The sequence below is a fragment of the Cucumis sativus genome, chromosome 5, assembly GCF_000004075.3.
Source record: "Cucumis sativus cultivar 9930 chromosome 5, Cucumber_9930_V3, whole genome shotgun sequence".
NCBI classification, from domain to species: Eukaryota; Viridiplantae; Streptophyta; class Magnoliopsida; order Cucurbitales; family Cucurbitaceae; genus Cucumis; species Cucumis sativus.
In genome coordinates, this window is record NC_026659.2 from 25,732,578 (window position 1) to 25,745,502 (window position 12,925).

The following is a 12,925-nucleotide window of genomic DNA, read 5'->3' on the forward strand; positions in this document are numbered from 1 at the left end:
AGGAAAATATAAAAACAGCATAAAGTGGTCAAAATTTAAAATGCAATACATATAACAAACCACAGCATCACCAGAAATAGAATATATTGATCCCTCGTCAACCTTTTCTTAATTAATGACATAATACAAATGGTGTTCATTAGTTGGAGTTCAAATGTAAGATTTCAAATCACTATTTTCCACCTCCTTAGTCTAGAAGGATGAATAAGTTTATGAAAAAAAAAAAAAAAAAACAAAGCGAACAACTACGACAAAAATGGGAGAAAAAGAAAAATGAAAGAAGCTTTACACATTATTTACGTCTTGTTTATGTATCATCAGATTAGAATTGTCTACCGCCAGGGTGATTTTGTGGTGTCACAGATCCTCCTTTAAAAGCTTGAGTTTCTGATTCACCACTTGAGTTATTCTGGAATCTCCACGATGCACGACTTGCATTCATTTCTCCGGAATTGTATTCACTACTGTAACTGTCGTAGTCGAAGCTGTCTGTACCGAGTGCCATTCTTCTGAATCTAGAAATATCTTGATTGTATTGCCCAGAATCATATATGGTGCTTTGCCCATATTTGACACCATTGGAGAGGTCAGACATGTCACTTTCAATGTCTATTGCTCTCACCACCTATTCACCAAAATACTATTAGAAAAGAGCTTGTTGAAATGAAATGGAGTTTGAATGGAATTAAGTTAACCTGAACCATGCGAGGCCTTTTAGGAGCCGAATGACGAACGCAGGCAGCTGCCGCTTCGATCATTCTGAACATTTCGCTTTCCACATACTGTTTTCCAAGGCGTGGATCTACTAATCCGTCAAACTCCCCAGTTTCAAGGGCGTGCAGAAGGTGAGGACGAGCCTGGGACATTCGTAATAAGATAGAACATTGTTAAATCCGTTCAAGTGTATTTCAAACAAGATGAAGAAACGTCTTTAACATCTAAAATTTAGTATATAAATATAACGGAAAATGGAGGAGAAATTTGAAAAGTTTGTTCATTTATTTGCATACCCATTCGACCAAACTCTCATCCCCCAGGGGCTGAGTGGAATCAACAGGCTTACGACCTGTTATAAGCTCAAGAAGCACAACCCCAAACGAGAATACATCTGATCTGTCTGTCAATTTCCCACTTGATGCATACTCGGGAGCCATGTATCTGCAAGTTATTGAAACACAAACGATGCATATTAAAAAGAACGACAACGGCTCAAAGAATTGTTCTTCAAGGAGCAAATGTCGAGTTAACCCACCCAAATGTCCCCATGACACGAGTGGAAACGTGGGTATTTGTATCGTTTGTCAGTTTCGCAAGTCCAAAATCTGCAACCTGTGTTTGAAGTTGTCCGTCGAAATCGGAATCAGAGACTCGTGAAACAAGAAAATAGCACGTATGTTTTCAAAATTATAAGAAGAAATTGATCTGGACATACCTGCGCCTCAAAAGCGTCGTCCAGCAAAATGTTGGCTGATTTGATGTCTCGGTGGATAATTCTGGGATGGCCTATCAACAGAGAAGCAAAAAGATACAGGGAGTTAGTAAAGTATATCCGTCTCAGTAACATTGAAACAGTTCAATTCAATAAAACTTTTTGAACTTAGATGTGTACTCACAATCTTCATGAAGATATGCCAAACCCTTTGCAGATCCTAAAGCGATTTTGAGTCTTTTGGACCAATCCAGCACGGGTACTCCTTTACCTGCCAAGAGAAGTCAAATATTTTCAACATCAAACACAACTCAAAATCTATCTTACAGTAATGGTGGAGCTCAAGGATAGGTTCCATACCGTGGAGATGATGCTCAAGAGTCTTATTGGGAACAAACTCATAGATGAGCAATCTATGACGCTCGGCGACGCAATAGCCCACTAAAGACACCAAATGTCGATGATGAACACGACTGATGATCTCAACTTCCGCCTTGAATTCCCTCTCCCCCTGTCCACTTCCCGCCTTGAGTTGCTTCACAGCCACAGTCTTCCCTTCTGGAAGCCAACCCTGATAAACACATCCAAACCCACCTTCCCCAAGAATGTTTTGACGCGAAAATCCAGATGTAACCTCCATTAATTCTTCATAGCTAAAGTAGAACTTGGCACTGTTTATCACACTTGACTCCATTCCACTGCCACTGTATCCTGTTCCTTTTTGACTCCCAAAGCTATTTCCAAGGGGAGTATGTGGGACTTGAGTGTAGAAGCCTTCAGAAGAACCAGAGTTGCCCCCGTGTTCTTGTGGATAGTAATTTCCATCTAACATATAATAAAATTTGCATAATCCAGATCAGAAACATAACATCTAAAATGAAGAACAGCAAGCTACTATTGGATACTTCCAAGTTTCTTTAATACCTGCTTTCACACAAAAGTTTTTTGGAGGCATGTAGGGGCCGGTGTACATCTTTCCCCGTCTTTTCTTCTTCCTTGAGAACACAAAAATCACAGCAAACAAAGCGATTACAAAAACTCCAGCAACTGCAGCACCGACTGCAACATCAGTGTGACTACGTAAACCAGTTGATGGTGCATTGGACTGTCCTAATGGTGATTTCACTGGCGTTGAGTCGGAGGAATGAGGTGAGTTGTTTGGAGTGCTAGTGGATGTGGCTGTGGGAGGTGAAAGAATGTTAGACTCTGATGTGGGAGTAGTTATTGTTCCTTGATCAGGTGAACTTGGAGTTTGTTTTCCCGTTGCTGGGTTTGCACCTGGTGAAGGAATCACAACTGGATTTTCTGATGGAGGAAGAGGATTCGTCGGTGTAGATGGTTGAGTCTCCTCGGGTGTATTAGGTGCCTGAATGGCGCTTTGATCCACGGGAGTAGAGGGATCTTTCTCAGATATTGGAGAAGGTGGACTTCTTGGAGGTGCTTGAGATGCTTTTGCAGTCGGAACAGGGGAGGGTGGAGGATCAACGACGCCAACCACGGACGGGTCTTGAGGAGGCGGTGGCGAAGGCGGTGGTGGACGAGGCGACGGCGGAGGAGACAGTGGTGGCGAAGCAGAGTCTTCAGGCGGTGGCGATGGAGTCTCGTCGGAATCATTTGAATCGGAGCCGCCAGTAGGAGCCGGCGGTGTAGTTCCAGGATTTGGAGGAGCTGGAGGCGAGGAAGATGGCGAAGATTCACCGTCGATAGGTGGAGCTTTAATTGCGGATGGAAAAGTCGACGGCGAAGGACCATTAGATTGATTCAATGTCAACGATGAAATATCATCTGGCACCGGTGACGGTGGAGTAGAAGGTGAAGGAGGAGGAGAAGAAGAGTCCGAAGAAGGAGAAGGAGGAGGAGGAGGAGAAGAATCCGAAGCTTCAGGCGGCAAACTTGAATCTGAAACAGAATCCGATGAAGGAGAAGAAGTATCGTTTGAAGAAGACATTATTCTTCTTCTCTCACAATTCTCCTCCTCTTCCTCTTACAATCCTCAGCTATTTCCAGCCTCTCTCTTACACAAGTCTCAAATTCAAATTTCAACACCACTCCGCCAGATTCTTCATCCTACATGAACTCTTTTCCCTGTCTCATTTCTTATAGATCCCTACTTCTATTATCAGCATCATTACACTCAATTTTTTTTTTTTTTTTTTTGAAAAAACAACAGCAGCAACAACAACAACAAACAAGAAGGTCGTTTCAAGATTTCAGCAATGGCAGAAACAAAAATCAGGCGATGATTGAAATGAAACAAAGAAAAGTGAGGAAGATTACATTTGCTCAAATCTTGGGAGAAACGATGGGGAAGATGAGAGACTCCACGTGAACCATCAATGGAACTCCAAAATTTCTGGGAATCATAAATTTCGGGAGGTTTTAGGGTTATAACAGAAGGAATGGAAGAATGAGAGGAAGGATAATTATGGAGGACGGTTAAAATCGGATGGTGTTTGGTGATGGGATTGAGTTATTGAAGATGAAGAGTTGAGAAATGGCGGAGTGTTCTAATTCCTTGCAATTCGGGCTACCGCCAAATTCAAAACTATATTTAATTTCCTTTTTAATTATACTTACATTTTTTTTTTTTTTTGTATTTTTCTTTAACTATAGGTGTCCTAAAATCATACTTTTCAATTTGTAAAATATTTATTTTCTTCCTTTACTATTATAATATTAATTAAATTGGATTAATAAATTTAATCTTTGGTAAAAGAATAATTAATAATTCCAAGTCACTACGAAATTCTTTTCAAGTCAATTTAGATACTTGAAACTTAAGTTAGATTCCTGAAAATTAATAATTGATTATAGACATTAAATTAAATTATCTAAAATTTTAATATTATGTCAAATATATTTAAAGATTTTCAAATAGGATAATTATAATGATGAATTTTAGAAATAATAATGAAATGTATAATAATATTTTTAAAAAATTATAAATATAATAAAATCTATCATTGTGATAGACTCTCACGATAAATTATAATAATAGACTTTATTATGTTTGCAATTATTTTACATCTAGGAGTTGAAAGTGTAAATTAAATTATGGAGCTTTTTAGAGATCGAACTGGCAATTTCTTAAATATAATTTATCTATTAACCTTATAAATAAGGGACACTTGAAAAATGGCAAAATAAGATATAATAATTAAATTCATAGCACACACTTTATTATTTGCGAAAATAGCAAAAACAAAGTTCAACCCACACATTAAGAAATAAAATGTCACAAATGTCCTCGTTACTAATATTTCTTTGATACACTTTATACACGTATGATACACATAATACACGTTGATACACTTGATACATTTGATTGATACACTTGATGCACTTGATACTTTTTTATACACTCGATACATTTTTACGCACACCTGAAACATTACTAATACATGTTTGATACACCTGATGCACTACATATACATTTAGTTTTTTTCACTTATATAATTGATTGATTACACTTGATATACTATTAATATACACTTGTAAATTTGGTTTATATACTTGATAACAGTTCACTTTACTGATATGCTTTAACAATATATTATTGATATACTTGATAATGATACACTGAGTTATATCATTCATATACTTGATAATATTCTAATGAACTGCATAAAATTTAAAAAAATGAAAAATCACGTAGTAAGTATATTAACAAACGAATACGTATAATATAAGTATATCACAACACTGATATACAAAACTAAGACAAACTAAAACCAAAACAAAATTAATGTAAAAAAATAAGATAAAATAATTTAGAATCAAATTCAACTCAAAATACACATCGAAGAAAGTAAAAAAAAATCACAAATAAAGTTAAATTACTCAAATCAACAACTATTATATTTCATATTACAATTATTGTATTATTAATATTCTAAAATTAAGATTAAGACAAAAATAATAAATATTTTTTATAGTATAAGAATAAACAAATAATTAGAGTCTTAAAAAAGTGGGAGAATAAATAAATGATGAATATGACATTAAAAATAGGAAGATAAATAAGTTATTGAAGAGCAGTTTGTGAATAATAACAAATTTAAGATGGAGAAGTGAGAATTTTGTCATATTTGTAACATTTGTTAAAAATCTAAAACAATGTGTTATAATTGTTATATCATATTCACATAATGTTATTGTTCGCACGAGATTTCCGAAAAAATTTAATTCGTGGATTTGAACTTGAAGTTGATGTTGTATCTTTGTTGATTTTGTTGTGATGCGGTTCAATCTCTAACATTTATCCTCTGATTCTCTCTCGACTGAATGTCTACGCTTGATTTGGAGGAAGCGGAGCACGTGATGTTTTTGAAGTTTGTTGAACGTCTACACTTGATTTGGAGAAGCGGAGCACGTTATGTTCTTCAAGTTGGTTGAATGCTTACGCTTGATTTGAGGAAGCGGAGCACGTTTTTGTATCTTCAAAGGAGCTTCAATATTCGAGAGGAGTTAGGGAGTCTTCTAGTTTTTGGAAGAATTCTCTTAAGACCTTCTAGAGTCAAAAAAATTTCAACCCCTACAAATGAGAATAATTCCTCTATTTATAGAATTCACTGGTGGACTTTATGGGCTTAAACCTGGTTGATCCATGGACCAGACCTATGAGCTTAACCATATGGATTTAAGTTATATTTAGTCTTTGGGTTCAATTAAGCTTATTTTTGGACTTAATTGAATTTAGTCCAAGTAAATAATATTCAATTGAACCAAAATGATTTACTTAATCCAACGATTAAGATGAAAACATGTGGCATTATTATAATGGTCAACTTATGTTTTTTTCGATTCTTTAATTTGGGACAAATGTCAATTTTAATTAGTTCCAAATTGAATTATTTGTACTTTTCATCATTAACTTAATAAATGATATGACAATTTGTGATTGGTCTCAAAATTTCTTACAAGTTTTTGTAAATAATATATTATTTTGATAACTTGTAATAACAAAATAATATTATAATTACACATCGAGTTCCCTTCCCATGCTGTCTTTTATGATTTTTTTTGTCCTTTAAAGAGCTATAATGAAAATTGATATAGTCGTTAATGAAATTTTATCGATGTGTTAGTGGTAATGAGCATGAATCACGAACGTAATTGGATTGGTTATTATCGTGCATAATTAAAATTATGAATTTGGTAAATTTTGCTGTTATTGTTATCACTATCGTTACCTCTACGTTCAAGAGCCAAGTGGTATTGATATCAATAACGGTAATAGTAAATATGTGAAAAATGAAAATTTTCAAATGTAACAGTAACAATAATGATAGTCGATGTAACGATAACTACGTTGGTAATGACAACGATATGACAACATGATGTAGTTCTCAAACGTAATATGATTGAACACCCCTTAACTGATTTATCAGATTCTACTGCTCCATTACAAGTTTAGGTGTGTGTGTCATATTGTCATACAAGTAAACAACTCCAAAAGTAATCTATTATGTTTTCACTGCAACATCCACATGTAATGTAATTATCGAAGAGTTTGAATTATTTAGAAAAAAAGTATCAAGTCATAGCTTTGAAATTATTTAGAAAAAGAGTATCGAGTAATAGCTTTGAATTAAACCACTCAAATCAACCCCTTTCAATGCTACCTTCATACCACCCCTATGCAAGTTGCATCATTTGTTTGAGTGTTCCTTTTTATATATAAATTTCTTTCTTAGTTCAATTTCCTTTATTATTATTATTGAAGTTGATTATTTTCTACTTTGTTCGAATTATTAGTTATCCAATCATTAGTTACAATTAAAAACAGGTTAGACTTGATCCTTTAAAATGAAGAATCAAATCCAAAAATTTAAGTCAGTTGTTTTAGATGGATCTAGTCAGCTTAGTTTTCGATAATAAATATAAAGATAATTACGGTATGTTCAAAATATTAACATATACGATACACCAAAATTTGTCAACGTCTATCAATAATATAAATATATCATTTATGAATCATATTATAAATATTGATCTATCTCTAATCAACTATATTTGTTGTCTTTTTTAGAATATTGGAATGTTATTGATTATTAGTACTAAAATTGTTAACTATGACCTTTATTCAAAATATAATTTTATTTTTATTTTGTGTTATTGAGTATATTTTTCTACTTTTTCGATAAAATCAGTAACTTTTAAATACATTATTATTATTATACAATAATTCATATATTTCCTCCAATAACACACTACCTTTAAATTTAAAATTATACTCAATAATAACTGACTCATATAATCTTAATCAAATTCCCATACTCTCACTTCCATTATAATTATAAGACCCAATCATATTAAATTGTTTCAAATATAAAAAATAAACTAAAATACATACAAAATATCAAAATTTGTTTAAAATGGATCTCTTTCTTTCTGTATATTTTGAAATTTTGTTATATTTTCAAAATTATTGTTGTTTGAAATAATTTCTACTAATTAAAATAGAGAAGAAATGTGTATAAGTAATATACAAAAAAAAAAAAAAACAAAGAACTATATTGTTAAAAATATTATTTGAGGTGATATCGATAGGTAACTCATCATTAATCACGTGAACATAACATAATGGAGTATTTTTAAAAATAAAAAATTATATGAAATTATTCGCAAAACAAAATTGATTAAATTCTCTATAACCTACTTAAATTTTGTGCTATAATTGTAAATAATTTTTTTTATCTATAAAAATTTCTCCAATAATAACCTATTTTTTTTTTATAAAAAAAGTATATATATTATATATATATATATATATATATATATATATATATATATATATATATATATATATATTTATTTATTTATTATATGATATGTTTTTAAATGGGTATAGGATATGATTTGTGTAGCAAAGACTAGACCGAGTATTCTTCTATTTTTAATTTGCCTCGAATTGAAATTAGAAATATAAAATTCTTTTAAAAAAACGTATTAAAATTTTGTCAAAAATAACAAATCGAACAAAATATTTACACTTCATAAAAAAATCAAATGCAATAGATTTTTGTATGATTTTCTTCACATGATATTTGTAAATAGTTTTTCATGACAAAATACACTTGTAATCCATGTAGTTTGAAATTAGTGTCTATTTAGTTCCTAAAGTTTTAAAATGAACATTTCAGTCCTCAAAATTTAATCATTGAATTAGCTTGACTGACAAGTTGAGTTGACTCATATTTTAAATGACGTAATATTTTTAGTAATAGTTTAGAAAACAATCCCAAAATATTTTCATATGGACAGAGATGTCATTACCATGTATGGACAAATCCAAACTTCGAAATACAATAACTTGTAAGCTCTTTGGCCTTAATTTTGCCATGGAGAGGCAGTCAATAACAATGGCAAACAAAGTGACCACGTTTTCATGTTTGAACTTTGAAATCTTTTTTCAAGTATTTAATTTTAAAGAAACCATGTTAGAAAGAAATTCAAAGTGATCCATTGAAAAAATGAGTTTATATAATTAGTTAGTTTAGATAAACATTTAGAGATTTTAGTTGTCAACTTAAACGACTGTCACCACCAATTTAGAAATTCTTAATTTAAATTATTAGTTTATAGTATTGTATTGTTGTCTTTTCAATAGTTTAACATCAGTACAAATCTTTCCAAGACATCATTACTAAATATCTAACTTTTCCAAATTACAACTAAAAAACTAATTCAAAGTGTTTTACCATTGAATTTGTCTAAAAACAAAAGTGTCATTCCCAAATGTTGTCACATTTTTGCTTCAATTTCTTTCATTCCTCTTTCTTTTTCCAACTTTGAGTGCTTTTATCTAAGTCAATCTTGGACGCTTGAGAAGATTAATCAAACCTAATACAATGAGTTTGGTGCATTTGCATTTGTAATTATATAATTCAATCTATATGCTAACATTTGGTGGTTGAACTCTTGAGGTCAATTTCATTTTATCGTTTATTTTCTAATTTTAAAATATTAATCCAATCTTTACACGGCAATATATGTAAATATTCTTCTTCCTCTCTTTGGTATGTTTTTCATATTTACTCATAAATTTCATATTTTTCATTTTACACGTTTATCGAATGACTTTATATCCACGGAAAAACTTCATTAGACAACTACTTTAACTTATTGACTTATTAACTCCACTCAATGGATCAAATAATCCTTAATTTTTTTATATCCTTTTTAACAAGCAAAATGAATTTATAGATCCAACTAATAGATGTTAATGGAAGGTTCATTTGGAAAAGCCATAAGTCATTAAAAAACATGTTAGATATTATAATATCAAGATAAAGAAAAACTAAAAAATATCCAACTCAATAAACTACACATCTCTTTAAAATATGTCATTTGTTTTTTTATTAAAGAAAGCTACAATGTTAACTTCACCATGAGTGAGAAATTCTTATAGACCGAAAAATCAAACTGTTATTAACTTCACCAGAAATGAGAATGATAGACCGAAAAATCAAGTCGTTCAAAAAGTTTCAAATCGAAAATTTTCAAATAATATTTTTGAGTGTTAAATCGACCCAACCGAATATGGTTAGTTCGAGATCAGTTTTTACTTCTCTAATTACTTACACTCAATTAAAAACGACTAGAGTAATTTTCATCTAATTCAAAAAAAATAATTAATTTTTGAATGGTAATTGTAAAGTTTTGGAATATTTTAATGTATGATATATTTTGTTTTTGTAGGTAATAAGAAATAATGAAAATAAAAGTGGTCAAAGGTAAAGTTGGAGATGTGAATGAAAAGCAAAGCAAAGGAAAGCAAAATAGTATTGTTGGGAATGGGATTGAGATTTAATACCTTACACAATACGCGGCTTTGCCTCCTTTTCTCGGCTTCCCCGTCCACTCCACCACCTCCTCCTATGTTATCTTCTTATTAATCTCTTTTAAAATCCATTCCCCAATTCCCCCCTTCCTCACAATCCCTAATTTGACATTCCAATGCAGCAACGACCCAACGAATCTAGCCCTAATGGGCAATCAGATGACAACGAAGTTCTTGATGATTTTTCTTTCGTTTGTCTAAACCCCGATGGCTCCCCTATCCGTGCCGAAGATGCCTTCCTCAACGGCCAGATACGCCCTGTCTTTCCCCTCTTTGATCAACGGATTTTATCCGACGATGTCAACGGAACGACGTCTCAGTTGAAGAACCTGTTCGTCGAAGAATTCACTGAGATTCCTCAGACTAGGGCTTCGACGACGACGGCGCCGGCGCCGGTGCTAGGGAAGAAGAGCTATTCGACGGGGTTTTCGAAGCTGTGGCGGTTCGGGGATAAGATTCGACGGAGCAGTAGTGAAGGGAAGGAGGAGGCGTTTCTGTTTTTGAGAAGCGCTTCGTCAGGAAGCGGAGAGAAGGCGGAGAAGAAGACGAAGAAGAAGAAGAAGCAGCAGAATGAAACGGCATCGTATTATCACGAACGGCATTACGCGAGGAACAGAGCGGAAAATGAAGTGAATAAACGGAAATCGTATCTGCCGTACAGAAGTAATTTAATGGGATTTTTCACTGCTCCTAATGGTTTAAACAGAAACTTTTAGCCTCTTCTTCAAAAAAAAAAAAAAAAGATTACATTAAGAATTTTTATCTATTTATTCATTCATTCATTCCTTCATTTTCTTTTGTTTTGTTTATATATTTGTAGTTTGTTTTTGTTGGAGATTGAGATTTTAAAAATCTCAAATTTGTATTAAAGTTTAAACTAACTAATTTTAACGTACTGTATTGGATCTCAGAATTTAACGAATAATTTTGTTGCACTTGGTGGCCTTATGTTCATCTGGTGAGTGTGTTTGGTGTTGGCAGATGAAGAATTTATTGTGGCTTTTGCAATAGGGTTAGATATGAACAAGTCTTATCATTCTCATTTTTAAGTACGTATTTTCGACATTTTCAATATAGGATAGCTATGGAAAAATATTGCAATTTCCATAAGAATTATCATTGATTAGACATGTACATTTTATAACAAATAACTTAACAATTGCTTAATATTTCATGTCACTTTGCCTTTGTAATTGGTTACCAATGTTGTGTATTACTTTGTATTTATTTTTCACTCTTGTTTTTTTTTGCTCTTGAGCTCATCTTACTCTATACCAATTGAATCAAGTCTTATTAAGCCACGATCAAAGTTTAATGAACTGATTGTAGTAGTTAACTCATTATAGTCATTTTATGGATGGTATTAATATTTTCTTTCACACTCATGGTTATAAATATACTAATTAGATGCAAAATATTAGCATTTACCAACTTTTTTTTTATATATAAAAGAATGTAAATATAACAAAATTTTATTATTAGATAATTCGATGAACAATTCGGACTACCTAATCTAGGTGGGTTGGATTAATTTTCTTTTATGTTTTTTTTCGGATTGGTTTGGATTCGGGTTACATATTTTTTAAAATTTGGGTTGACTCAACCCAAATCGAATTTCTAATATTATTAAAATATATATTACAACTTATAAATATTATAATTCATACATGTTATTGTGAAGTTTTCTTCCAAGTTTGTAATAGATGCGTTAAATATGATATTTAACATTTGAATTTTATGAAAGTTTAGTTATAGACAAATTTAAGTTAATAAATAATATACTTTAAAAAAAGAAAATAAATAAATAGCTGGACAACCCAACTCAACCAATTTGGAGGGTTGGGATGGAGATCTTATTTGTTTATTTGGGTTACCAACTCGTCTAAGCTAAAAATTTGGTTGGTCCAAAAAATTTATCCGACCCAATCCAACCCATGTGCACCTATCTATCGAATAAGAGTTGATAAAGTCTATAATTAATAAAATTGTCTATATTTACACTTTTTAAAAAAATATTAATATATACTTAGTTATTACTCCTAGAATAATTACACGTTATCAAAGTATTTATTAAGATATCCCATGGGATGGTTTTGTATTTCAATCTATTTTTCACAATGGGCCTTTGCCCATTCTTTTGAGTTGGTTTGTTGAGGCTAATGGTTTCTATTCCTACTCTACTCTCCAATGTAAACCTTTGACTATGTTGTCAATGCTTTATATTTTATGCCCATTCATATAATAAACTGATTGATTATTAAGAATTTAAAGTGTATGATCAAATTCAAATAGTAATTTTGAAAAATAATAACTCGGTTTCATTTAATAAAAAATAGCCACAAATATTCTAGTTAGATACCAATTACATTCATCTTTCAAAGTAATATATTTGAATTCTCCCTCCATTTTCTTACCATCGATATTGTATATCATTTGGGTGGCACAAACGTAAACATAATCTAGATTTTTTTTCTATAATAATATAATGTAAGGTATTGATTAAGAAAAAATCGATAGCAACATAAACCATGGTCCATTACCCTCATCACTCTACCTTATTCTATTTATTTGGCTTTATTTCATTACATTCATTGTTTGTCATAATTAATACAAAAACTATATAACTCCACAAAAAATATAATATTTTGACA

The 12,925-nt window shown here is 31.7% G+C and overlaps 2 protein-coding genes across 2 annotated transcripts; one reads left to right on the plus strand and one right to left on the minus strand.

The window, feature by feature from the left end:
* Nucleotides 1-66: 66 nt before the first annotated feature.
* Nucleotides 67-4,040, minus strand: LOC101215732 (proline-rich receptor-like protein kinase PERK13). The gene is made up of 8 exons (XM_004135199.3): nucleotides 2,354-4,040; nucleotides 1,790-2,254; nucleotides 1,614-1,700; nucleotides 1,433-1,503; nucleotides 1,253-1,329; nucleotides 1,011-1,158; nucleotides 696-857; nucleotides 67-625 (listed from the first exon to the last, which is right to left on the minus strand). The coding sequence occupies exons 1-8, from the start codon at nucleotides 3,375-3,377 to the stop codon at nucleotides 323-325; spliced, it is 2,337 nt and encodes a 778-aa protein (XP_004135247.2). The 5' UTR covers nucleotides 3,378-4,040; the 3' UTR covers nucleotides 67-322.
* A 6,350-nt stretch (nucleotides 4,041-10,390) lies between these two features.
* LOC105435701 lies at nucleotides 10,391-10,990 on the plus strand. The gene has a single exon (XM_011657953.1). The coding sequence runs from the start codon at nucleotides 10,391-10,393 to the stop codon at nucleotides 10,988-10,990; it is 600 nt and encodes a 199-aa protein (XP_011656255.1).
* The last annotated feature ends 1,935 nt before the right edge of the window (nucleotides 10,991-12,925 follow it).

Excerpts from the sequence above, each read along its gene's own strand:
- LOC101215732 (XM_004135199.3), bottom strand. The coding sequence starts at position 3,377 with ATGTCTTCTTCAAACGATACTTCTTCTCCTTCATCGGATTCTGTTTCA. Across the intron at positions 1,330-1,432 it reads ACGACGCTTTTGAGGCGCAG|GTTGCAGATTTTGGACTTGC; the intron begins GTATGTCCAGAT and ends CTTCAAACACAG. Across the intron at positions 626-695 it reads AAAGGCCTCGCATGGTTCAG|GTGGTGAGAGCAATAGACAT; the intron begins GTTAACTTAATT and ends TTTGGTGAATAG.
- LOC105435701 (XM_011657953.1), top strand. The coding sequence starts at position 10,391 with ATGCAGCAACGACCCAACGAATCTAGCCCTAATGGGCAATCAGATGAC.